General features: G+C 42.2%; 1 protein-coding gene across 3 annotated transcripts in view; it reads right to left on the bottom strand.

Annotated features, from left to right (window-relative positions):
• ACSF3 (acyl-CoA synthetase family member 3) overlaps window positions 1–24,300 on the bottom strand; it is a 31,363-nt gene extending 7,063 nt beyond the window's left edge. Inside the window, exons 1-7 of one of the 3 annotated variants that reach the window (XM_075189051.1) lie at window positions 24,242–24,300; window positions 21,136–21,902; window positions 19,615–19,770; window positions 8,683–8,829; window positions 8,389–8,539; window positions 5,543–5,655; window positions 4,526–4,652 (exon numbers count right to left, since the gene is read on the bottom strand). In XM_075189051.1, coding sequence (XP_075045152.1) covers window positions 4,526–4,652; window positions 5,543–5,655; window positions 8,389–8,539; window positions 8,683–8,829; window positions 19,615–19,770; window positions 21,136–21,774 — 1,333 coding nt within the window. In that variant the 5' untranslated portion in view covers window positions 21,775–21,902; window positions 24,242–24,300. Of the gene's footprint in view, window positions 1–4,525; window positions 4,653–5,542; window positions 5,656–8,388; window positions 8,540–8,682; window positions 8,830–19,614; window positions 19,771–21,135; window positions 21,903–24,127; window positions 24,149–24,241 lie in introns of those variants that run through there. The other 2 variants (XM_075189052.1, XM_075189053.1) reach the window with 2 other exon arrangements.
• Window positions 24,301–26,364: the final 2,064 nt, after the last annotated feature.

Genomic DNA, 26,364 nt, shown 5'->3' with positions numbered 1-26,364 from the left:
CTGTGCGCACAAACGTCCGCCCCCAGACGCTCTGCGCGCACAACCGTCCGCCCCCTCATACGCTCTGTGCGCACAAACGTCCGCCCCCAGACGCTCTGCGCGCACAAACGTCCGCCCCCAGACAGTCCTGCTTACAGCAGCCTGAACCATATAGTCCATTCACAACAGTCCGTTCCTAGGGGTCCCATACACAGCTATCAGTCTCTGGCTTTCCTGTTTACAGCTATAGCTCCCTGTCTGCCCTGTACTGTGCACTGCAATCCATTCTAGCCTGTAAAAGGCACAACGATAATCTATCCCTCGCCTCTAGTCTCTGAGGTAGTAAAACACAACAGCGCTCCCCAGGGTAGAAGGAAGGGGGGCTCAGAATGAATTAAGAGACTTTCACATCATTTATTTTCCTGGAGTTGTAGACGTAACTGTGGACTGGAGATAAAGCCACTGGGATGTGTCTGAGAAAAACAGCTTTTCCAACTGTACAGACAGTTCTCTTGTAGACGTGCAGATCACGCTGTAGATCGCTGTTGTCTATGGCAAGCTACCGCGGGAAGCATACAGTACAGGCCTTTATCACACCTGAGTGACAGGTTGTAATACCAGACTGTGTCCTAGTCATTAAGTTACATACATGAGGCGACAGACAGGAAATACCCTTCACAGATAGACGGGTCCCACATGTCACCACTTGGATCACCCCGTGACGATGGACGTTACCGTGTACAGCCGTCCGTGTCATGGAATCAGCAGTCTCCACAACTGGAATGGATGTGGCCCTACACCCCCAATCAAGTAAATGTAAAAACAATTTAGGGTAAACTTTTTCTCTGTTTTACATGCAGGAAGGTTAATTTAATATACGGTTTACACAAAGTTGGTGGGCACAAGTCTTCCCAGGTTGGTCACGTTCCATTGTTTTTATCCCACCGCCCTAACGTCTGAAAGAAAATAAGGTATTTCTACCGGCATAAGTGAAGCAGACGTGGGGCAGGAAGAACATTTATTACCTAAAAGAACAATGCACAAATGGGCAATTAGGACACAATGTGGCATCATTTTCAGAAAGTATATATACCCATCTAAAGACAAAAAAAGGACAGCTGTTCTGAGAAAATAGCAAGGAATAGAAGATAAAGAAAACTTATTAAATATCAGGACACTTAAAGTGCACCCTTTGCTACACACATTAAAGGCAGCCATTTTGTTGTCAGATCCAATGTTTACAAAACATCAGTTACCAGAGAAGCAGTGACATCACCGAGGCGTACACTGACGGCAGCCATTTTGTTGGTAGATCCAATGCTTACTAAACATCAGTTACCAGAGAAGCAGTGACAACACCGAGGCGTACACTGACGGCAGCCATTTTGTTGGTAGATCCAATGCTTACTAAACATCAGTTACCAAAGAAGCAGTGACAACACCGAGGCGTACACTGATGGCAGCCATTTTGTTGGTAGATCCAATGCTTACTAAACATCAGTTACCAGAGAAGCAGTGACATCACCGAGGCGTACACTGAAGGCAGCCATTTTGTTGGTAGATCCAATGCTTACTAAACATCAATTACCAGAGAAGCAGCGACATCACCGAGGGGCACACTGACGGCAGCCATTTTGATGGCAGAACCAAAACTCTTGAAAACTAGCAAATCGCCATGAACCACCGACAGGACTGAGGCACAAGTCGTTGCTAGTCTGTCTTCTCAGACATATCAGTTTATCCATTAACATGGCAGCCACAAAAAGAAAAAATGTGCATCATGGCACCTGAAATATACTTTTTTTTTTTTCTTTCCTTCAAAACATAAAAATGAGTATGTTTTATTATAAAGCTGCTTTTAATGTCAGTCAGTTCAACCCACATTTTTTCCCCACGAATACCAGAACTCACCGTTTGGCCGTCTTCCAATTGTTAAAGAAATGCTGCTATCAATTATGACAACGAGCATTTTACAAAATGATTAATGGCCTACCCTATACCCAGGTGCACGTTAGTGATGCATCATAGGAATAGGCATTTTCCCCCCTGTATTTGGTAATGCACTGGGGGGGGGGGGGGGTGCTCGACCTCTCTCGGTCTTTACAGTGGGGAGCAGGATTCAGTTTGACTGTCTCTCTGGTACGTGCGTGTGGCATCCACCCTCCCCTCTCTCACACATAAGGAGCCGCATCGATACTCCTCCATCTGCTCCCATACATCACACTCTTCATTTCAGTTTATTAGCCGGAATAAATCATAAATATTTCATTGTACATCAGCGCGGCCGGCGGGGGGGACTGGAGTCATCCATCTCTCGCCCGCTCCCGGAGACCTGACACCCAACAATAACCCTTTCACTCTATTAAATAAGATTGATACAGTGCTGGAATCTGCCCGGAGAGGGACACAGGGGGGGAGGCGGTACCTCTGGGGACCCCGGCAGGTCAGAACTACGCAGGAATCCATGAAATACCTAGTGTGATAAGAGGAGCACACTGCAAGCTTATTCCATCACTTACATAAATCGGGTGGATGTGGCAGAATACAGTAATGTACTATATTAGCATAAAATCCAAAAAGATCTATCAATACTTTACCACGTCACGGAAACACTGTACACCTCGACTTACACTCATTTATGACTTAAATTGATCATGAGAATGAGGGGACATCATATGGGCGTCTACAAATATCCTCTTTTTGGACGGAAGGTGCAAATTGCTCGCTATCATAAGTACGGGAATGAGAACCGATCCTTGGGACCTCATGATCATCATCATCAGTTATTTATATAGCGCCACTAATTCCGCAGCGCTGTACAGAGAACTCACTCACTCACTCCATTGGAGCTTACAGTCTAAATTCCCTAACACACACACACACACACACACACACTTAAAAGGGCAATTTAATAGCAACCAATTAACCTACCAGTATGTTTTTGTAGTGTGGGAGGAAACTGGAGCACCCGGAGGAAAACCACGCAAACACGTGGAGAACATACAAACTCCACACAGATAAGGCCCATGGTCGGGAATCGAACTCATGACCCCAGCGCTGTCAGGCAGAAGTGCTAACCACTAGGCCACTGTGCTGCCCAATGATGGCACAGAATTCTCCATCAGGGAGGAAAAGACTGTGCGCCCTCCCGGCAAAGCCTTTGTAAACGTACCCTATCTGCCCTTTATCTCATTTAAATAATCGCGCCCCACAAAATGAAATGTCGTTACGGCACTAGCGTAGAGATATTTCACTCAGGCACCTAATCTGGACTTTGCAAGGAATGCCCTTGATCTGTTCACTTGGCCAAAAAAGCTTTTGCGCTGCGGTTCTTAGGTACAAAGACCCTCTCGCTTATATGCCTCAACCCCCTGCTGAAAGCTGACATAATTAAGGCAGTGAAGGTGGGAGGAGTCACTCTGCAAGACGGAGGCCTTTAGTGCACTGAAGCGGTACGTTTCATAGATTCCAGTGACTGACTGTTTAATGAAAAAACACATCGTGCAGGCTGGGCAATTGACTAGGCTTATAAGCAATGTCATTGCAAGTTTCAAAGGGAGTAATAACTGACATGTTATGCTTTGTCATTTGAGCTTATTGACCGATATCAGCAAACTCCAAGATGTGGGATATGTATCCAGTGGTTTGAACCAAGCTGCCATGTAAAGACGGAGTAAGACCGAACAGTGACTGCTGCTATCATGCTTCATACATGAAAACTCCACTTTACTAATTGACCTTTTGATGTTGCCATGACACAGTTATAGAATGTAAAACAGAACAAACATTAGAGATAAACCAACTACTAGAATAGTTTGGGGGAAAAAAAAAAAAGTTTATTTTCTTGTATTTTATTTTCACAAACGCCACAAAAAATGTGAGAGAGATATAGGGGTATATTTACTAAACTAGGGGTTTGAAAAAGTGGAGATGTTGCCTATAGCAACCAATCAGATTCTAGCTGACATTTTGTAGAATGTACTAAAGAAATGATAACTAGAATCTGATTGGTTGCTATAGGCAACATCTCCACTTTTACAAACCCGCAGTTTAGCAAATATATAGACTAAAACATGTGCAAGGTGAAGATTCAATAGCAATTTGCTGTCTATGGAGATATTTCATCCTTCATGCCGTAGTGAGTCACGACTTCTCCCTAGTATAGCCGCTCCAGTCAATGCATTCATAAACACAATTATAAATGTATATATGCAGAGAATGGATCTTTGTGCAAAATTGATGGCAATGGCTAAACACTAACATTGCTCGAAGGTTCAATATTCAGATTAAAACCAATAACAACCAATCAGAGATTGGTTCTCAATGTCATACTTGCACTAGAAAGATGAATGCTCATTGCCGATTGGTTATTGTAGGTTAATGCATAATTGCATCATTGAGATATAATAGTACTATTTGTATTCATTCACTGCAGTAAATTGAAGGGCTATTTATTCACTTAAAATATCAGAAGAAGACAAAAGTACAGTTACAGGTCCATCATTACTGCTCTGTCTTATGATCGGTCCTATAGCTCCATCATTACCTGTTCTGAACCAGCCATCTGGAGTGAAAGCCTCTCTGGTTTCCCGGGGTTTCCTCCAGTATTCCCTGAACACGGCTGGGCCACGTACCTGCAGCTCCCCTTCCTTGTTCTCCAAACCTGGGGAGACCTTGAGAGCAACACCTGGAATTAACCTATGCCAGACAACACCCGCCCGCCCCAGCCCCCCACCACCACCATCACACACTCCCTTTATGCAGCTGGTGTTGACCTCGCACAATTCCTACAGTTTTGGTAACGCTCCCACATCCTTTAGGAAAACATCTGCTGCCGCGCGGCATCTGCCAGTTGGGAGTCTTGGCACAGGCTGGCGCCAGTTGGCAGAATTAGAAGGGTGAGGGTTGGAAAAGGAGAGGCGAGAAAACAATAACACAAAACTCGCATCCCGTATGTTGGCGAAGGATCCCGTCCTCCCTCTGAGTTGGCGCAGTTAACCCCTTCCCTGCCAGCATTAAAAAAATAAAATAAACAGAGCCTACTGTTTGTTTCTCGTTCCAAGGCAATAGGACGAGAGGCGCGTAATACAATTGCTGCGGTTTTTTTTGGTCCTGCTCTTTAGACGTAAACATAAAATTGCAGCGAAGTTTTATTTTCAGATTAATATTAATGCTGCAATATTTCTACAGGGGGGAAAATAAAAACGAATCAACAAGTTTCAATAGTGTCATTTCCTTTACAGCCATCTGTTGAACGAATAAATAAAATCAGGAGCTGACCTCATTCCCTGCTGAGTTTTACACGCCTCTCAGAGTTACGGGAAATGTCTAAAATATTTGTATTTTTTTTATGAAAGACTCAACTCGCCTGGGAAACCTTTTTACATTAACCTCAGCTGAACTCCTCCTGCTTTGCTTACATCTGGGTGTGTGGCTCTCAGCAAGATGCTTCTTCATTCACAGATTTAAGTCTCGGAGTGAAATATCACTGGTGGGTGCAGTAATAGGACAGCCAGGGGGGGACACTGTGATCTCTCTGGTGTGAGCGATGTGCGTCACGTACCTTTGTACCACACACATCTCCTTGAGCGAGGATCGTATAGGAGCTGCCTTCTTTCGGAGGTACCTCGGTGGCGATGCGGACCTCTACTCCAGGCAAAGGGTTGCCCACCGACCCTGGTAAAGAGATAAGAAGCTGCGGTTGACCAAACATCATCCATCTTTGCAACCCTGCTCTGTTCATCGCTGACTATTGCGTCATTGAGATGCATGTCATCTCTGCGACGCTATACTGTGCAGTATAGGACTAAGTGTATACCAGTGCTCAGGGTGTACACGAGTGATATACTTAAATGTTAGTCTATATCAGTGTTGGCTAACCTGTGACACTCCAGGTGTTGTGAAACTACAAGTCCCAGCATACCCTTGCAGCAATAAGCTGCTATATATTGACAAAGCATGCTGGGACTTGTAGTTTCACAACACCTGGAGTGTCACAGGTTAGCCAACACTGGCGTACATCATTCTATAACTTTATTAAGTTAGAAGTGCTTAACGGTGCTCCTGGCCAACCTATGGTTCTCCAATTAAAACTACAAGTCCCAGGATGCCCTGTCAGCAAACGGCAGGCTATCTACTGGCAAAGCATGCTGGGGCATGTAGTTTTACAACACCAGGCCGGGCCTCAAGCTTCATTCGTAGTAATTCAGCCTCACATAGTCACTGCCACGCCATTGGCAAGTTTGTACCCTAACCAATAAAATCCTTTATACCCAGGGCAGTGAGAAGCAAGGGCATGACATAAAGATGCAAAATGCCAGCTCTGTTCACTAAAGATTTGCACGCCGGTTTTATTTAGTAAGCCGTAAAGGTTTGTGTCATTGGGCTTATGACAATTATACACTGAAACAATGCATGTATAAACGGTAACATCTACAAAAGTCATCACACGTTCAGAGATCCACAGCATAAAGTGAGACGACACAAACATAAAAAAATAAAGATATAAACAAGACAAACAAATAAAGCTCATTGTAATTATAGGGCGAGCACACAAACGACTAAATCCTTAATATCCAGCGCACACACACAGCCCCTCAGTAAACAGAACAGACGCGCGCCCTTGGTGCACGCGGCGTTCGGAGGCTGCTTGCGAGAGCAGAGCGGTGTAATTGAGGATGCTGCATGTGCTGGGCTCAGGGGGGTCCACATGCTGCTGTGTACTGAGGGGCCCTGGGAGGATAGAGACAGGCCGGTGATAAGACACACTGCGATCCGCCTGTCACAACGCGCCAGGTCCCCGCTGGAGCAGCCATTAGCCAACTGTGATCTAAACCTCCAATTAAAGCGCTGATTAGACCCGACGAGGCGTGAGCTGCCCATGAATAATTCATGGCTCTGTGCGTGAACAGAGAGGGAGGGAGGGGAGAGAGACTCAAAATGCAGCAGAATTAACTCCTTCCGCGCTCCAAAGCTCAATTACTAACACAGAGTAACAGAGAGAGAATGGTTATTTGATCTTCATTCTTCAAAACCTTGGGCACCGTAGGTGGTGCTGTACCCAGACGTGGCACAATCACCTTGTAACCTACAGAGCGATAGGGGCATGGTCCAAGGTCACAAGTATCTGCAAAGAATTTCAACCCGACTCTAAACTGAACTTAAGAGTCAAAAATAAGCGGGGTACTGGCTTAACATTGTTCAACTTTTTAAAACAGCAATCCAACATTGTTTTTTCTTTCTTTAAATAGCAAGTTAAGTAGATTTTTAGCATGTATCATATTGTCATTTTTCTTAGTCCTTTTCAAAATCTCTCTCTGGGCCGACAAACATGGCTGCCATTCACACACACACAGACTCTCAAGCATGGGAGAGGGGAAGGATTTTACAGTGCACAGAGCTCAGAGGCGTGCTCCGAAGCCTCTCTGCTCACTACATCATGTGACTGTGGTCACCATGGAAGTCACGTGACACTGTGAAAACCGTGACGGCTTATAAATCATGAATAGCTGCCTCAAGAAACAACCCAGCCTGCTTCTTAATGTCTGCAATAATGATTGATGTATAAAAAACACAACTGCTATTTTTCATGGGATTGCTGCTTTAAAAATGGAAGCGACGCAGGTTCTACATATATTTCCTTATACATCACAATTTAATTAATGGGATTTTACACTTTCCAGCTTTATTTTTTAACATCCCCTTTTCCGCACAGTAGTAATTCTGTGGCGTTCGTTCCCCTGAGACAAAGAACGGGGACCCCTGCTGGCCAACCTCTGTAATAATTCTTGAAGAGCCAGGAGAGGGGATTATCTGACGTTTGACTAGAAATGACAGCCAACTCATTGACTTAGAGCGCTGCAGCCGGCCAATCAGAACCAGGCTGTTATTTTCTAGCGCTTATTCAGATCTTCTAGCCGTCAGAGACTGTTATGGACGTTGACCAGTGAATTAAAAAGGGGTGGGACGATTTTGGGGGAAGAGGGGGGGGAGTTTAAAAGAGAACAAACTTGAAGATGTAAAACCATACTTGCCAACCTTTGAATAGTAAATTCTGGGAGATCCCGGGCAGGGGCGTGGTTGGAGGTCGGGAGGGGGCGGGGCAGTCAATCGCATCATTTTGCAACCTTGCTACAAAAAAATGTAATTTTGTCTCGGGGGCGGGGCCAAAATGACTCGATTCACAGCAAATTGCGGCATTTTGGCGAGTAAATTACAGTATGCGGGATACTTGCCTGCTCTCCCGGGAGTCCGAGAGACCTACCCGGATTTCGGGAGTGTCCCGGACATTCCGGGAGAGTTGGCAAATATGTGTAAAACCCTTTTCACGTTATAAAGACATACAGTTAAAGCTTGAGGGTAAAAGCTGCCACAATCAAGGTGGAAGAACACTGAAGCAGATTTCGGTACCTGGCACACGTGGTCCTTGAAGTGGGTTGGTCAGAGCCATGCCAATTTCTGTCATGCCGTATCTCTCCAGAAGGGTGTGACCGGTGATTTCTCGCCACCGCTCCAAAACGGGCACAGGAAGTGCCGAGGAGCCCGACACCATTAACCTGAGGTAGAATGGAAACACGGTTCTCAGTACATTGATAAGTGGCATTCTTCTGAACATTGGTTCATTCCACAAAATGGCTGCCTCCACTGGGGGCAGATAACTGTAAACCTCGCTGTTCTGGTCTGTAATTAGTGGCAGTACCTGAGGTTACGCTGGCACATCGTCCTCACAGAGTCCTGAATGCTTGGCTCAATAAAGTGACGATCGTAGTATTCGATAAGTTTACTGTAGATCGTGGGAACAGCCATGAAGATATTGATAGTGGCTTCGGTGCTAAGGAAGTGCTCCCAGACCTAGAGGTAAAGAGGTAGGAGTTAGACGACCAAAACAAGGTCATGGGGAAATATAGATCAACAATTATAACGAACACTTGTTTGACTTTACATACAGTGGACTGTGTACATACTGTTTTTTTAGAGAACATACCTGCTCTGCATATACCAATTCCTATATTTAGGTGACAGCTGTCAGACTAAAGACCAAATGCTAGACTGCCACCTAGAGGATCAGCGTAAAATGACACCCACAAAATCCCAAATAAAGACATTTTGCATAATATTCAATGAGGGGCGTTCAATTGTCTGACCTTTGCTTGTGTCTCTATGGGGCGCAAACAACAATCAGTGGTACGTTCACTAAAAAACCCCCCAAAAAAAACAAAACAAGAAAACAAAATCGCCACGTAGTGTCTCGTTAATTGAATCTGCCCCAATATGTCAACACATGTGATTAGTAATCTAAAAACACCTTATCATATATGTTAAAGGTTAAAGTGGACTGTTCATCATAAATGATCATTTTAGGATTGATAAGGACATACAACTAATCTATAATTACTCTTTTTTATTTTTCAGGTGAGTTTTACAACAGGTAAGAGCCACTTACTGCATTTAGCGTATAGTGCAGGCAGCCAATTTGTGCAGCCTGTTAATTAGAATTATTGACATCACTGAGCCATAATGCTCTATACACCCCTTTGCATTTGCATCTCCATCACTGCCCTGAGCCTGCTAGTGGCGCCTACACTACTGGGCACAGGTCAACCTCCTTCCCTTCCCATTTTACCTGTTCCCTGGAACTCACTTTTACCTCTTTGCCCTGTGCACCTGTTCTCAGCTGAATTTCTGCTCTATGTACGGTGCCGCGGACCCTTTGATAATAACTAGAGAAAATCTTGTCCAACATATTGGGCCTGATTCATTACGGAAAGTTAAGCAAAAAATTTAGTAAGTTTTCTTACTCAAGTTTTCTGGACAAAACCATGTTGCAATGCAAGGGGTGCAAATGCCTTTACTATTTTTACACATAAGGAAAATACTGTCTGGTTTTTTCATGTAGCACACAGATACTTGATAGCTTATTTGCACACCGAAATTTAAAGCTGATCTAAGACATGCCCTACCCCAACTATAAATCTGCCATCACATTTCAAATGTACCTCCCCCTCCAATGCAACATGGTTTAGCCTTACATTAGTTAAACTTTCCTTAATGTATCAGTCCCACTATATTTAATACTGTGGATTTATGTGGGGTGACAGTCCACTGTTTTTTTTCATGAACGATAATTTAACTGAAAAGAGGACTTTTTACCAGGTTACTCCTTAGCTATTTCTTTATAACATACTTGCCAACATGGGTAAGATGATTTCCGGGAGATCCGGGGTGCAGTTGGGTGTGGGGGGGGGGGTCGAAGAATTGCGTCATTAGCCCCGCCCCTAAAACGGACATCACTACTCTGGTCCAATAAAAACAGGGGCGGGACCACGATGACGCGTCAATTGTGTCACTAGGCACCACCCCCTCTATTTAGTTTACACGGCCGGTGAGGATCAGGGAAAAGTGCCTGCTCTATTGGGAGTCCGGGAGGACTCCCAGAAATTCGGGAGTCTCCCGGACATTCCGGGAGAGTAGGCAACTCTGCTTTATGATATATACTGCCTAGATCTCTGTGTATTTATGAATACATTGGGGCTCCTCCACACCTCACAGAGAGATCTCTTCCATGTGATTGGGACCTCCGTTTATGTTCCCATAGTGTACAAGTTGTTAGAAAATAAAAAAAACTGATCAATATCCTGTATATAAAAGATTTTCAGAGGAAATAAGAAGCGATGCTTGGATTTAAACTTTAATGTCTTTGAAAAACCATTTATCCACAGTTCTGGAACGTGAATACCCCCTTCATTGAGTGATAGTGTTTAATGAATGAGCATCAAGATTAAAACACTTGTGTTATCATTAGCTCTATATATACAAAGACCATCCCCTGTTACAAATATCTAAAGGACACAGGAACACAAAACACCTTTATGATATTATGTAACATATACAGTAATACTCTATGGACAGTCGAGCAGTAGTAAGAAATGTAGTGGGTATATATTTAAGTTGCAGAAAATAAAAAAAAAGGCCAGGTTGACTATAATGTGTTGGGATGTACAGTGGATATATAAAGTCTACACACCCTTATTGAAATTGCAGGCGTTAGTGATGTAAACCTGGAAATCAAGATAAATCACCTTTAATGTGACCTTGCAGCCAACAAAATTCAAGAGAAAACATATAGTCGACTTATGCAGCCAGTGTATTGTGGGTTTATTTTTTCAATTCTTTTTCCTAAAATGTGTATTTGATTTTCACTTGACATGAGTGTGTAGACTTTTACATCCCCTGTACAATAGATATTTTAGGTAATTATATGGTGATCAACATTGGGCAAGATGTTAAGTTAGTATAGCAATCATCATCATTTATTTATATAGCGCCACTAATTCCGCAGCGCTGTACAGAAAACTCACTCACATCAGTCCCTGCCCCATTGAAGCTTACAGTCTAAATTCCCTAACACACACACAGACAGACATAGAGAGAGACTAGGGTCAATTTGATAGCAGCCAATTGACCTACTAGTATGTTTTTGGAGTGTGGGAGGAAACCAGAGCACCCGGAGGAAACTCATGCAAACACAGGGAGAACATACAAACTCCTCACAGATAAGGCCATGGTCGGAAATTGAACTCATGACCCTAGTGCTGTAAGGCAGAAGTGCTAACCACTGTGCTGCCCAATGAATCAATCAATATGAAAAACAATGTACAAAGCATTACAGGCAAAATCGATCCTCACAACAGCGTTGTCTCCTAACTTTTGGAGACAAGTCCAGGCCTGGACTAACCCAGGGATGTGCCTCTTATAAGGGAAACACTGCAGGCACCAAGTTTTGGTGGGCACCGCAACGAAGGTCATGTATTAAAGAAAGTACATTTTCTTAATGCAAAACATTTCTCGATTTGTCATAGTTACCCCGGTGGTAAATCTAATAATGCTTTATAACACGCACGCAGCTGATGTACAAATGTTGATACTTTACATAAAGCATGATAGGGGCATCATAGCACAGAAATGCAAAATATATATTATTTATAGTGTAAAACATTTTCCAGGGAGACTTTACTATTATTTTCTAGTCATTTTATTTAAGCTCTTCTCTGCCAAAAGATATAAAATGTTATTAGTGTGAAATAGGAGATTATTTTGTTACTGGAGTTACGGTCTCTGTTTTGACAGTCTTCTCTGTGTCACCCGGGCTAATGCTGAACATTGCGTATAGAGCAAGTAAGGAGTATGTAATAAATAAATATATATATATAGATTGCGTAATAGTTTTTATTTGGTAACCGGAACGTCCATTTAAAACCAAACTCCCATGGAATACACATGTTCCCAGGCTGCATTGAAGCTGGTAGGTTCTGTCTAGTTGCAGTCATTACATTCACAGCATTAGCACTTAGAGGTAGATTTAATAAAACCTCTTAAAAGGAAAAAGTGGAGGTGTTGCCACTAGCAACCATTCAGAATCTAGCTTTCATGTATCTAAAACATTCTAGAACATGATAACTAGGGGCCTGATTCATTAAGGATCTTAAATGAAGAGGATCCTTATTTCAGTCTCTTGGACAAAACCATGTTACAATGGAAGGGGTGCAAATGTGTGTTCTGTTTTGCACAATGGTTAAACACTAACTGTTTTTTCATGTAACACACAAAAACTTGATAGCTTATTTGTACACTGAAATTTAAAGTTGATATGTGTGTGTTACATGAAAAAACAGTCAGTATTTAACTTATGTGCAAAACAGAAGACACATTAGCACCCCTTCCATTGTAACATGGTTTTGTCCAGGAGACTGAAATAAGGATCCTCTTCATTTAAGAACCTTAATGAATCAGGCCCTAGAATCTGAATGGTTGCTATGGGCAACACCTCCACTTTTTCTTTTTAGAAGGTTTCCCCTTAAGTGGAAAGTGGAAGTGGTCAACGAAACAGACCAAACCGATTATTCAAATCTGAAAAAAAAAAAAAAAGGGGGATTATCTGTACCAGTCACATGACTACACCTGTAGGGTAGATCGACAAATGTAAATTCTGGTTTGCGCTGCTTGTTGCATTTAAAAAAAAACCAACAAAATAAACTTGTCATCACCTTGCCCCCCCCCCCCCCACCGTGCTGATTTATGTGATTCCTAACACATCCTGACAGGCCTCCCCATTCCTACACTGTGCCACGAGCAGAAGCCTTCACAGGGGAAAGGAGCGTGGACTGATTAAAGGTGAATCTCTCACTGCCTGAGCACACAGACGCCCTCAGTGCTCTTGCAGAGAACTCCGGGCTTCATATTCCCAGGAGCTCTTTATAGTCTCCTCTCCCCCCCCTACAACCTCCTCCTTGTTCCTCACACCGCTGCTCCTGAACAATTCTCTCCAAAACACTGCAAGTATTACCCTGCTTTACTGCAGCTGAGAGAGACATCAAAACCGCCCAGCAGCCATTTAATTCCGCGCAGCTGGACCAGGAGACGAAAGTTGGAAAATCTACTTAGCGTGTTTTCGACAACAATGGCAAATCTATAGGTCGCGGTCGTCAGACATTTAATTGGCAGAACAATTCCAAGGCACATTATAAAGAATGTAAGTTAGTGTCTGCAACATTCTAAAACAGAACGGGGAGATGATGTGAAAAGATTGGATCTGTGCAGAGAGACAGTAAAATAATAAATGCAGAATGAAGGTGTAAGCGTGTCCTGTGTTTGAGGAACATTAAATCATTTCACTACAAGATGTATCTGCAATTCAGACTTCACATGGGGTTCAAACCTTTTAGATTATTGGTCATTAACGATACCATCTGACGTTTTTTGGGTTGACTTTCAAATCCCCCCCCGTGACGGCAGATCAAAGATCTCCTTCGCCGTTATGCAGAAATAACGGCGAAGGAGAACATGAATTCAATTAAACACCTTTTAGTAACCAAATGCCGAGACCGGATGGTTTTTGGGGGCTCTACTATAAAACATGTCTGATCAAAGCTTTCAAAGAGCTATTAGAAGGTGATAGATTTCATTCATAATCCTTACCAGCTGAAATTTCTGTAGTCGCCAAACCGGACAAGGATCACACGGATTGGAATCATTTTAGGCCTATATCACTAATTAACATAAATATTAAAATTCCAGCTACAATTCTTGTTGATCTTCTGGATGCATTGATGTCCTCCCTTATTCAGAAGGATCTGGGGGGGATTTGTTTGTAGGACACAGGGCGATACATGGGATACCGGCTGCCACACATAAGAACACTCCCTCAATGCGGTTATCTCTTCATTTATACAAAACGTTTGATTCCCTCTCATGGGACTGTCTTTATTATGTGCTACAGAGATGGGGTTTTGGCTATAACTTTATTCCTTTATTCTTCTGCCTCGGCTTGTGTCTGACATATGGGTTTCTTGTCACTCAGCCCTCCCGCCCGCTTTGATCCTGAGGGGTCCACTCTACGGCTGTCTTCTAACTCTGTTGCTATCTGTGTCAGCTATAGAGCCATCGGCAATTCAAATTTTTGGCAATACCAATATCTTTGGTGCGGAGATCCTAAACCGTGTCTATATGGGGATGATCTTCTTTTATATCACTATGCCATTATTTTTCCTACATAATTTATTTTATGTTTTAATTACATTGTCTACGATATCTGGACTGAAAACCAAAAACGGAACATCACCGGTCTTCTTCATAATACCACTGTCATTCAATAGTGGGAACCATGGGCTTTATACTTTCACATACACCTTCCCCTTCTCAATATAGCTCCCTAACCTTCTAGACGTGGTCCCCACTTTCTTTCCTACCTCTTCTCTCCACCCCAGGGCACTAAGCCACACCACCTCCCTAACTTAACTTACCTATTTTATGTTGTCATTGCACTTTCTCCTTCTTATTTTTCTTCTTCTTTCACTTATTGTTAAAACATGAGATCAGCAAATTTTGCCTCCCAGATAGATGATAGATATATAATTTTGTGACCCTTTGCTTGTACTATACACATATATAATAACTCCAAGGACACAATAGTGTTCTTGACATCTTGTCTACCCTTGTTAGTAGCTGTACTACTGCTGATCCCCGAATAAATAAAGCCTTTAAAAAATAAATAAAAAAATTCCAAATCAGAGGCCCTTAAATTTCTTTACCGGAATCTATGCGTAAATTATTACGACTTAATTTTGGTTTTCAAATGGTAGCCATTACCTAGGCGTTAATTTGTCAAACATGCTAATTACTGTACAACATAAACAATTCTAATATGTTTAGGTCTACTGAGAAGAACTTGGAATCATGGTCAAAGCTGCAAAAATATTTTATTTTATTTAATACATGTGTGTGTGCCTAATGCTTATATGTATGCAGTACGGTGTGAAAATCAGAGAGCGGTTATAATGTAGTTTTCGGCACAGAGCGCGGTAGTAACGTATTCAACCAATGTTTAATGAAAGTAATGTAGCGCTTAGGCTGGTGACCCAGTGGCGACTCGGTGGAGTGAGGCGCCGCTCTACGATCCCAACAGTGGTGAATAAAAGCGTGAAGTGTCGTGCCCCACTAGCTTTCATGAACCCACCAGAACGAGAGCTGGAAGAAGGGCTCAGCGGACGTCTGGTTGCTGAACTACGATTCACCGGGCGAAAATTAGGTAAGTCTGTCCCAAGTGGCGGTGATGGAGCCTGGTGGTGGCAGCTAAACCTACAACTGGGGGCACCAAGTCAGTGTGCAGTTGACACTTGCATTTGGCAAGTTGCCGGCTTGGCCAAGTGGTGCCAATAGGACTGATCACTAACTGCAAGTTATTGATGTCGGGGGAAACCCCAAACACACTGGTAAATCTACAGGGTGGAAAAGTACTGTTATAGTCATTTCCATGCCCTGCGCATGACGACTCTCCCCAGGTTCCTTTATCTTACTTGACCCTTTCATATTGTTGTACAGAAATCATCTGTAGATATGTCACAAAGTAAAGTATATCAACTGTAAATTGCAGCCTCTTATCTGTAAACGAATTTGGGCCCCTTGGCTGATGGGCGATCTGGGTGTATCATTGATTTAGGAGAACTCTACTCCCATTAGTGTGCATACTCTTCTGTGGTTTCCATATAACCGACCCTATAATGCAGCATTCCAGTAGGTTATCGGATTCATACAAAGCTTCATATTGTTGTGTCATCTCACCATCCAGGACCATCTTTGTGTGATAATCTAGGATTTGATCTGTAATCAAATGTGTGAGTGACAAAATAACTGGGGGACAGCGTTGGTATATTGTCCCTTACAGAACTACTAAATATCTCCCAGGTCATAGTTCTCTGTGTTCCGAGGTCACACACTATTCCACAATTGGTGGACTTCTCCCAAAGCCAAACAATTCTTGGTCTGAGTTTTTACTCTGGTGGATTCTGTCCTCCAGACTCCCACCTGATCCTTTTCACTAGTCGATTTGGCTAATAAGTTGAAAAAGAAACAAATCTCTTGTGTTTTTTTCAGTGGCCAGTATTGTTCTTGTGAGATCTTTTAGGAGAAAGTGACTCTAAATGGCTCAGTTTGACGTTGGGTGGATTCTGAGCAATAAAAATCTTTTAGGACTCAGGTTCAATTTCTATCCTTGGACACATTTTATACATGACATTCTCTATAAGTGCAAACAGTGCTTTTAGTGTAAGTAAAAAGGTCCCGGAACTCACATCTTTCTGCCCCCCCCTCATTTTTCTGTAGCCCACTCTTTCTGCCTCCCTCATTTTTCTCTAGCCCACTCTTTCTGCCCCCCTTATTTTTCTGTAGCCCACTCTTTCTGCCCCCTTCATTTTTCTGTAGCCCTCTCTTTCTGTCCCCTTCCCACTTTCTGTAGTCTGTACTTACCTTCTATGCTTCTTTTCATGCTTCTCTGGTTGATCGCGGCTCTTCTCAGAGCCAGAAGCAGGACACACACTAAGATGCGGTGCTAGTTCAGCACCGCAGAGAAAAAAAAAATGTTAAAAAGTTAATTAAACTTTGAAAACCCATGGGTGCCGGAATGTCGTTCTGAGCGTTCTATGACAAAAAAACCTGAGTGCAAACATTTGGGGGGGAAGGTAAGGGGGGTGAAGGGGATTACAATTACCCTTAGTGTAAGACATACTGTCATATTAAACAGAATTATGCAGTTGACCTGATCAAAGGTGAAACAGTGGATAGGAATCTAGAAATGCTTCCTCTGGATCTCAAACATTGATATATTGATTTCAAATGTATTTTGAATACTACACCGTGATCAGTCCCAAGTTTTCACTGGGAATACCTCCAAAATATCTGAAATACGGACAATACTGCCGGTCGGTCGGTCGGTGGGTATTCATCCCTACAAAAGACTTCAGAGAAAACTATCACATCCAAACCAATTTGGAAATAGTCACACATCAAACAATTATGGAGTCCTAACAATGTATTAAATAGAGAAAAAACTCCTTTTGAAATGCTCACTGTGCCATTTATAGGGAGCCTCAATACTCTATCTCCTGTAATTACAAATTAATCTTAGAGAACTATCTCTCTTAATCTTTGGCTCCCTCCCGAGATAGGAGGTCTGCAACAAGAACTTGGGGGAGAGCCAATGGCTAATGCTCTTTAAATTATCACATGCTTGTTCACAAAGAATCCCTATAATATAGACACAGTTCAAAATTATTTTGCCTTGGTACGGATGCCCTAGCATACCGTTTAAAATATTTCCCATCATCTCAGAGATGTTTTGGTGATCAAGAAACTGGTATTTGGTGGGTTTGCCCCAAGCTCGCAGCATTATGCGGAGAGGCTATATGATTTATGGAGAGGGTCTGGCTGGCTCTAAAGTTTGTCTTCTAAAATCACCATTAAAATCCCATAGTAACTCAGATAAAGCAGTCATACCTGTACACTAGAAATACCCCCCCCTCCCATACATTAAAAGAGTTGGTGTAAAAATATTGAGACAGTGGAAGAGATAACTTCTTCGGTCTTATATCAACATAGATAATTAATATCTACTTGTCTAGAAGTCAAGGGGGTAAATAAATCAAGCTGAGAGTTTTCTGGCGGGTTTGAAAAGTGGAGATGTTGCCTATAGCAACCAATCAGATTCTAGCTATCATTTTGTAGAATGTACTAAATAAATGATAGCTAGAATTTGATTGGCTTTTCAAACCCGCCAGAAAACTCTCAGCTTGATACATTTACCCCAAGGAAACATCCAATTATAGCCACCTCTCCAGCTTCCTGCTAAACTTGATTCATGTTACCCCCTTGGCGTGAATGACAACTTTATACAGATAGATAGGTTCTCTCACAGAACACAACAATAGGTCATCCAATTATGCAATAGGAACTTGCCAAACTATGACACGAGCACATCAAGCTATGCCCCAACTGGAGAAGGTCAGAGCAATTGCAGACTCTATCCTCCCAATCATCTCTTCTTCCCTACCCCTGTCCCATCCACCCCAAAATATACTTTTCCCCACAAGTTCATTTTGTTGACTTTACAATTACCCATGAAATGACCCTGCCAATTATAACGTTAACAGATGTATGCTAGGGTCTCTGCCTTAATACGTCAACACTCAATAAATAAAGATTGCACGAGTGAGTTCTCTGTACAGCGCTGTGGAATTAGTTTCGCTATATAAATAGCTGATGATGATATCAGTATAATGCAGGGAAAGAAACAAGAGTTAGTTTAACAAGGTGCACAGAATATCCCTAAATTACCATCCACTAAAATATAACTTTTATTAGTTAGTCTAAAAGAAACCAGCGAAGTATAAAATGATATGAAGCTAATAAAAACAAATAATGTGCAATTAAAATGACTGGGTGCACTTATTGCTTTCTCCTATATTGGCAATACAAGGGTTAATTGTAGGCTATAACTTAAGTGGAGAGCATGCAAATTAATATACTGAATCAATGCTCAATTAGCTGCCTCTTATATAGCCATAAATGAATATGCCCCCGAGTATAGCAGGAAAGAGGTCTAGATACAACAATGTAGCTATTCCCTAATAATATAGCTAGATTCGTAAAGTCTTGTAAGGTGATCATACATAATCTAAGGGGGTACTAAGCTGTCTGCCTCCTAGGTGCTCAATACTAACTGAAGTATAGTAGAGCTAATGGTCACACAAGCAATCCTTTCTACAGTCAAGGGCAAATGCAGGATTTGTAGAGGGGGGTTTCCACACCACGCCGCCAGTGGGCGTGACCAGCATGCATGGGGGCATAGCTATAATTTTAGACAGTGCTTGGCTGCTCTCCAACTCTTCCTATCCCCATAATATACATGGGCAAGCAGAGCCGTGGGAAGCGGGGGCAGGGTCCAGACACCTCAATTATACAATGCCCCAGGCTTGGAGGGGGGTTTCCAGGCACTAGGATACCCCCCCCCCCCTCTGTTTGCCTATGACAGTGACTGTTTCAGCTCAAGTGTGCTGTATATAGGATCCGTGAGCCATAATATTAGGCTATGGGTAATGCAGTGCTATCTGCCTCATATGCCCCTAACTATCTCAGGGCTTATAGGAGCGATATTGCATAGAAGATCCCTTTCATGCATCAGAGAACCAGGTGCACCCAGCGGGAACGCCAATGTGATAATAAGGGGAAATATTTTCCCTATAACTTCACAAACTTAAGCAGGGAAAGAAATCAGTATAGATAGATCTTTCTCAGAACTCTCCTTACCTTTTCTGGGCAGAATTTTGGAAGCATAACACAAGTGGCACCTACCCACAGAGGGCAGAGCAACTTGTTGACCACTCCGTGGACGTGGTTAAGAGACAGCACATGCAGAATGCAATCTGCTGCAGTCCACGACCACTCTTCCACCAGAGCAGTGACCTGTGTGGGAGAATAAATGGCAGATGAAAGAATCTGCGGCAGAGGGTAAAAAAAAAAAAGCAAACTTTTTTTTTTTAATGAACATTTTTAATTACTGCAGGCTTAACTCACAAATAACATCGCTGTGAAATAACATGTCATAACCTGCCTAAGCCAGTTCGGTCTAACGCAAAACAGACAACTACCGTATTTCCCCATGTATAAGACGCACCTTTTTCCCAAAAATTTTGGGTCCAAAACCTGGGTGCGTCTTATACAGGGGTAGCGATACAGGGGTAGCGTTACAGGGGCAGTGGGGGGGGGGGGGTAATCCAGGAGGAAGGGGACAGGCAGTGTGTCAGCGGGGATGCAGCAGGCGGGGACAGGCAGCGTGTCAGCGGGGATGCAGTAGCCAGCAGGCAGAGTGTCAGCGGGGATCCAGCAGGCGGAGACAGGCAGCGTGTCAGCGGGGTCGCAGTAGCCAGCAGGCAGAGTGTCAGCAGGGATCCAGCAGGCGGAGATAGGCAGCGTGTCAGCGGGGATGCAGTAGCCAGCAGGCAGAGTGTCAGCAAGGATCCAGCAGGCGGAGACAGGCAGCGTGTCAGCGGGGATGCAGTAGCCAGCAGGCAGAGTGTCAGCGGGGATCCAGGAGGAGGGGGACAGAGGCACAGTGGCAGCGATTGCAGGGAGAGTGTGCTGCCCGGCTGCTCTGATCACTATCAAAGCAGCCTGCCATTACACTCTACCTGCCTTTTTTGACATCTACCGTAATATTTTTTTTTCAAATTTCGGGGCCAAAATTAAGGTGCGTCTTATACATGGGAGCGCCTTATACATGGGGAAATACGGTAAATGCAAAAACGGAAACTTAGACATGAAATGCAATATTCAGTTTAACGCTAACATTCTACGGCTACTAGAAGAGTGATGGCGTATTTACTTCACATCCATCAACCACATTCCACGGCCCTTAGATAGCAGATCAAGAGATGCTTAAATGATGCCAGTTGTGTCTGTCACACTAGCCATGAAGTATGTGTTGCTCCAAATTCTGTACAAAGCATCTGTTTATTAGGATACTGCCAACCAATCACACAGTATTATGCTTTAGACCTAACGATGCACAACAGAAAAGCACCACAATCAGAAACGTTTTTTTAGATGTCTCCTTTCTGCAAAGTGATGGGACAATGAGCTTGTTGGACGCAGCTAGTTTTAAAAAAAATGCTGCAGAACGCCTCCAATTTAAAAGTACTATACAACAAATATTTGTTCTTGACAAAGAATACTTGTGGTGTAAGCATCCACCCTTCTCCAATTCTACTCCAGCACACCCCCTTCTCCATTACGACACATGCCCTCTTATGTTATCTAATTCCTTCTCACCATGGCGCTTAGGTTGTGGTGAGTGCTGAGGACACCCTTTGGTCGTCCAGTGGTTCCGCTGGTATAGACAATCATAGCTCCCCTCTCCTTCCAGTCCAGGTCACAATGCACGGCTTCTGCTTTTGGCTTTTGGTCCAAGTTTGGAGAACTAGGCACAGTGAGCTTAGCGATGCCCAACTTATCAGCCAGAGGTCCGATGAAACCTGCGTAACTTCTCTCTGTCAACACCAGTGCACTCTGGGAGTCCTGCAAAATGTACTCTAGCTCAGGAAGTGGGTGATTGTTAAACAGCGGGACTGCGATGGCGCCACTCATCCAAGCAGCCCACTGGCACACCACATATGAGGAGTCATTGGGACAAAGGAAGGAGACTCTTTCTGGGGGGATGTCGTTTCCAGGGTTACCCAGGAGTTGAGTTATCTCTTTGGACAGCGCACAGCTCCGGAGATATAAATCCTGGTAACTGTGCTGTCCATGATGATCAACCATTGCCGTCTTGTTACCAAAGGCCGGTGCCTTGCAAAACACCGGAGCCCAAGGTTGAGCATGGCTGGGGACGTGTGTGTGAAGGGAGCAGGAAAGTCTACGAAGACAGTGCAACCTTAACTGGGATACTAGTAGACGGCATCCCGCAGCCATTACCCAACCAGAGGACAGAGGCTTCAATCAGCTGAAAGAACAGATCCAAAAAGGAATAATGTCAGTTCTTAATAGCAAGATCATTTCATCTTTAGGATATGTGGTTCCAGTGGGCTGATGAATCCAAGCTGCAAACACAAAAGCCAAAAGTCACTTCCTGTTACAATCACTGTCTGTTTGTAACATTACCAAAGTATCACAAAATAATACATATTTCAATATAATTGAACGCTGACATTTTTCTGCAGTAAGCTGGCGTCAGTCTGTACAGCCCCTTTATCCACTGGTGTAAACAAAATTTTCACTACTTTCTATTGCTAATAAAAGCATATAAACAGTTATAGGAATGATGTCTATTGCTTTTACATTTGTTACCTGCTGGGTAATCAGCCTAAGTAAACCATACATATCTAATTTTCATTCCTCCCTTCCTGGAGAAAGTATGAAAGTGGTTGTGGGCGTGGCTTGATGGTGTCATTTGCATCAGTGAGTGGGCGTGGTAAAATCTATGACGCAACAAATCACATCATCGCGTCTGATTATGAAACACTGCTGTCCACTTGGCTGTTCAGTTAGTGATCTTCAGCGAGAATTTCATAGCTCCCTGGGAGGTCCGTAAATAATCCGGGAGACTCCAAGCTCGTTCCAGGAGAGTAGGCAACTATCAAATAATCCTATATTTTACTGATGTTTACGGATGCTTTGCACACAAGTTTTTGTTTTTTTAACATAATACTCAACAGTCTTATAGGGTTATTAGGGGGATAATACACTTTATTTCTTTTATAACATAACACAATATATCACCCAATATTAATAGTAGTAATTCTTCTGTAAAATTATTCTTATGATCTTTTTTTTTTCATTTTAACAAACACAAGAGAGTTCAGCAGTGAGGAAAGCAAAGAGTACACAAAAGAAAGGGAAAAAGAGCGATATTAAATATATACACATATACACGTTAATAAACATGGTTAGAGTACCGACTACTGCATGGTGTGGCAGGATTACATCCATACTGATAGGACAGGGTTACATCCACACTGATAGGGTTAGAGTACTGATATTAGCCTTATACGAATGAAGGAACAATGCACTTTTACTAGAGGAAATAACTGAAAAGGATTTTTGTTTGCAAAATTGGTGACAATGCCGAGTCGTATCCTACCATTTTCCAACATAATTAAGTCACTTGGTGCGGGTAAACGAGCAGGAATCTTACAAGGACGAAACAATTTTATAAGGCAGAGAAACCTGAGAATATTGCAGGGAAAGAAGGGGATGAATTTTTAATTGATGTTTAGTATATTTTATGAATGGGGCTTTAAATTAAGGGAAAAAAGCCAAGTCCCAAGCATTCGGAATAATAAATCCAATACCTGTGTATACAGTGGCTATAAAAAGTATCCTGACATTTTATTTTCTTATATTATGGAATCAAAATGGATTTATTGAGGAATTTGTACCACTAACAGATCTCTACCATAGTTGCGCATCTGGACAATGCAATTGTCATTCACTCTTTATTGCAATATTGCTCAAATTAAATCAGGTTGGATAGTAGAAGTTGGTGAACAAAAATTGTTGTATCATTCAACAGATCCTCAATGGGTTTACAGTCAATATATCAGTCACTCCAATGTGGCTTTTGCTGTATGCTTTTAGCCATTGCCCTACTGAAATGTAAATCTCCTCTCATACAAGGGTACTATCAATCAATATTAATGGTCCATGCCGATCAACTGCACAATACAACTTTTATTGAATATAGCGGTCTATTATCTATTTGTGCTTATCCGTTGGTCGCCTTGAAGCGCTCTATAGAATTCCTTGATGTCCCAAAAGATGATGTCTGGAGTAGTGTCAACCTGAAAACTAGGTAAATTTTATGTCCACTAGTGACAGGGAATCCTGCACCTGCTGAGCAGCAAAGTCACACCAGAAATTGTGTTTATATTTCGGTATCAAATTGCCTAAAAAATTTACTTCATGGCCAATTAAAGATGCACTAGGGAACAGGGAATCCCTCACATCCTCTTATCATGTAAGAAGTAGCAGGTTACATCCACACTGAGGGGACAGGGTGACACCCACACTGAGGGGCCAGGGTGACACCCACACTGAGGGGCCAGGGTGACACCCACACTCAAAGGACAGAGTTACATCCATACTGATAGGATTGCATGGTGTGACAAGGTTACATACATACTGACAGGATTGATGGTGTGACAGGATTACATCCATACTGATAGGGTTGCATGGTGGGACAGGATAACATACTCACTGATAGGATTGATGGTGTGACATGGTTACATACATAAATATGATTGCATGGTGTGACAAGGTTACATACATACTGATAGGGTGGCTCTACAACTTTTCGTGTTCCAATAAGCAGTGAGCTAGATGATACATACTACATATGTAACGAGATATCTTTTTAAAATGCAAGTTTGACAGCCGTTACCTTTAGACCGTCACAGGGGGATCTGTCCGTCGCCGCACAACTCCGATGGAAACAGTAACCCGGAACACTTAGTTCCGCGCCTGGAGACTTCCATGTGACCTGTATCTGTGACAGGGGGAAGCTCCCACGTGTTCTTTATTTCAGGGGTACAATACTTATTTTGCAATCATGTCCCTTTGTGCTTCATTTCTTCCTCATAATCTGCCATTTTGGTCTGATAAACTCCTCAAAGGTGTCTGTCTGCTAAATATATGACAGACTGCACACAGTACAGGCTGAGATTATGACATGTCTGGTACCTGTGTATTGTAAACTATATTTTATGATAATTTATTTCTCAAAAGTCTGCAGATGAACGTGTTTATTTATTACATGACTGAAAAAAATCTTACATTTTCTAGTGCTTTTTGCTATGTTTTCATCATCATCATCATGTTATGAGGTATGCCAGTAAGTATATGATCACTGTAATGGATGCAGTAAAATGTCACCTTCAAAATTATATGCAATATAGCTCCAATCATCAATGGTAAAATGTTGACTATTGTTGAGCTTCTCATGCAGATATATAATAAGTTTTTGTGTCTTTTTATTAGACTTTCATATAATATGTCAAAACAAAACCTGTCAGGAAAGAAAATAATGTAATGGAACGCTGCCTGGCCCATGCATATTATTTCATATAGTGAATCTGAGTCACTTTAATTGCTGCAATTCATGTTTGATATATTACTTGTAACCCATTTGTCCTATTACAAGAATAACTCAACCTCTGTCATTTTTTCAAATTGTACATCTCTTTTTTTTTTTTTTTAATTCCAAAGCTACCATAGAAAAGATGTTGGTGAGAAGAGGCAGGTATATTAGTATTAATATGCATAGATGTATTTCTCTTTACTTATATATGTAGTGTTAACGACTGTTCTTTTATGTGAGCCATGAAGCCAAAAGCATTATTTTACACAGTCAGAAATAGTAACAGGTACATGACATTAAAAGTGTACATGAAAATCACATGTAATGCCAAACACCTTCTTGTTCTGTGACAGCATGGGGAATATTATTTTGATGTATGTAAATGAAACAACATTTTCTTCAACTTGCAAATTAGCTATAACTTTTCTTTACAAAAAAAAAATAGTATTTTTTTTTTTTACTACACTCCAGATATCTTAATAAACTCTTCAAAGGAAGCCAACCAAACCGGAAAAAAATCAAACTCTGTTTTTGCCTAATTCTTGCTGTACATCGTAAATTTGCAGTACTCTGTCAGTGGAGGGTCTAGCTGTGCTATGGATCAAGGGATATGTAGTTTAAGAACAATTACTAAAGTTTCACCCCCATGCTAAACCATGTGCTTAAAACAGAAGCTAAATCAATAAAGTAAGTAAAATTAAAGTAAAAACCAATCTAATAAAAAAGTTATTTTGTTATATTCTCAAATATATGTTAACATGAGTTATGAGTTTAGCATTCTACGTAATATTGTTATCCACCACACTGGATTAGCCATCTTAGACTTCCATTGGCTCAATGTGGTGTCAATCATTCGACATATTGGCAGTGCATAATAAAACAACATGCCCTATGATCAAAGTCTTATATTGTCTATCGCGGTTTCAGATAAGATCCTGAGACTTACGTATATCTGTGAATATTATTTGGGCAGCATGGTGGCTTAGTGGTTAGCACTTCTGCCTCTCAGCACTGGGGTCTTGAGTTCAATTTCCAACCATGGTCTTACCTTTGTGGAGTTTGTATGTTCTCCCTGTGTTTGATTGGGTTTCCTCTGGGTGCTCTGGTTTCCTCCCACACTCCAAAAACATACTAGTAGGTTAATTGGCTGCTAACAAATTGACGTGTGTGTGTGTGTGTTAGGGAATTTAGACTGTAAGCTCCAATGGAGCATGGACTGATGGGAGTGAGTTCTCTGTACAGCACTGTGGAATTAGTGGTGTTCTATAAATAAATGGTGAAGATGAAGATTATTTTATATAATGCAACTTGCATTTTAAATTTAACGGTTGTTGAACCAGGGACATTTACGAACAGTGTATTTTGTAGATTTATAGAAATATGAATGAATTAATCCATAAGTAAAATGTCACTATTTTTAGAAGATG

The sequence above is a fragment of the Mixophyes fleayi genome, chromosome 10, assembly GCF_038048845.1.
Source record: "Mixophyes fleayi isolate aMixFle1 chromosome 10, aMixFle1.hap1, whole genome shotgun sequence".
Classification (NCBI taxonomy): Eukaryota; Metazoa; Chordata; class Amphibia; order Anura; family Limnodynastidae; genus Mixophyes; species Mixophyes fleayi.
Note: the sequence above shows the minus strand (reverse complement) of the source record. Positions and strands in the feature narration are given on the sequence as shown.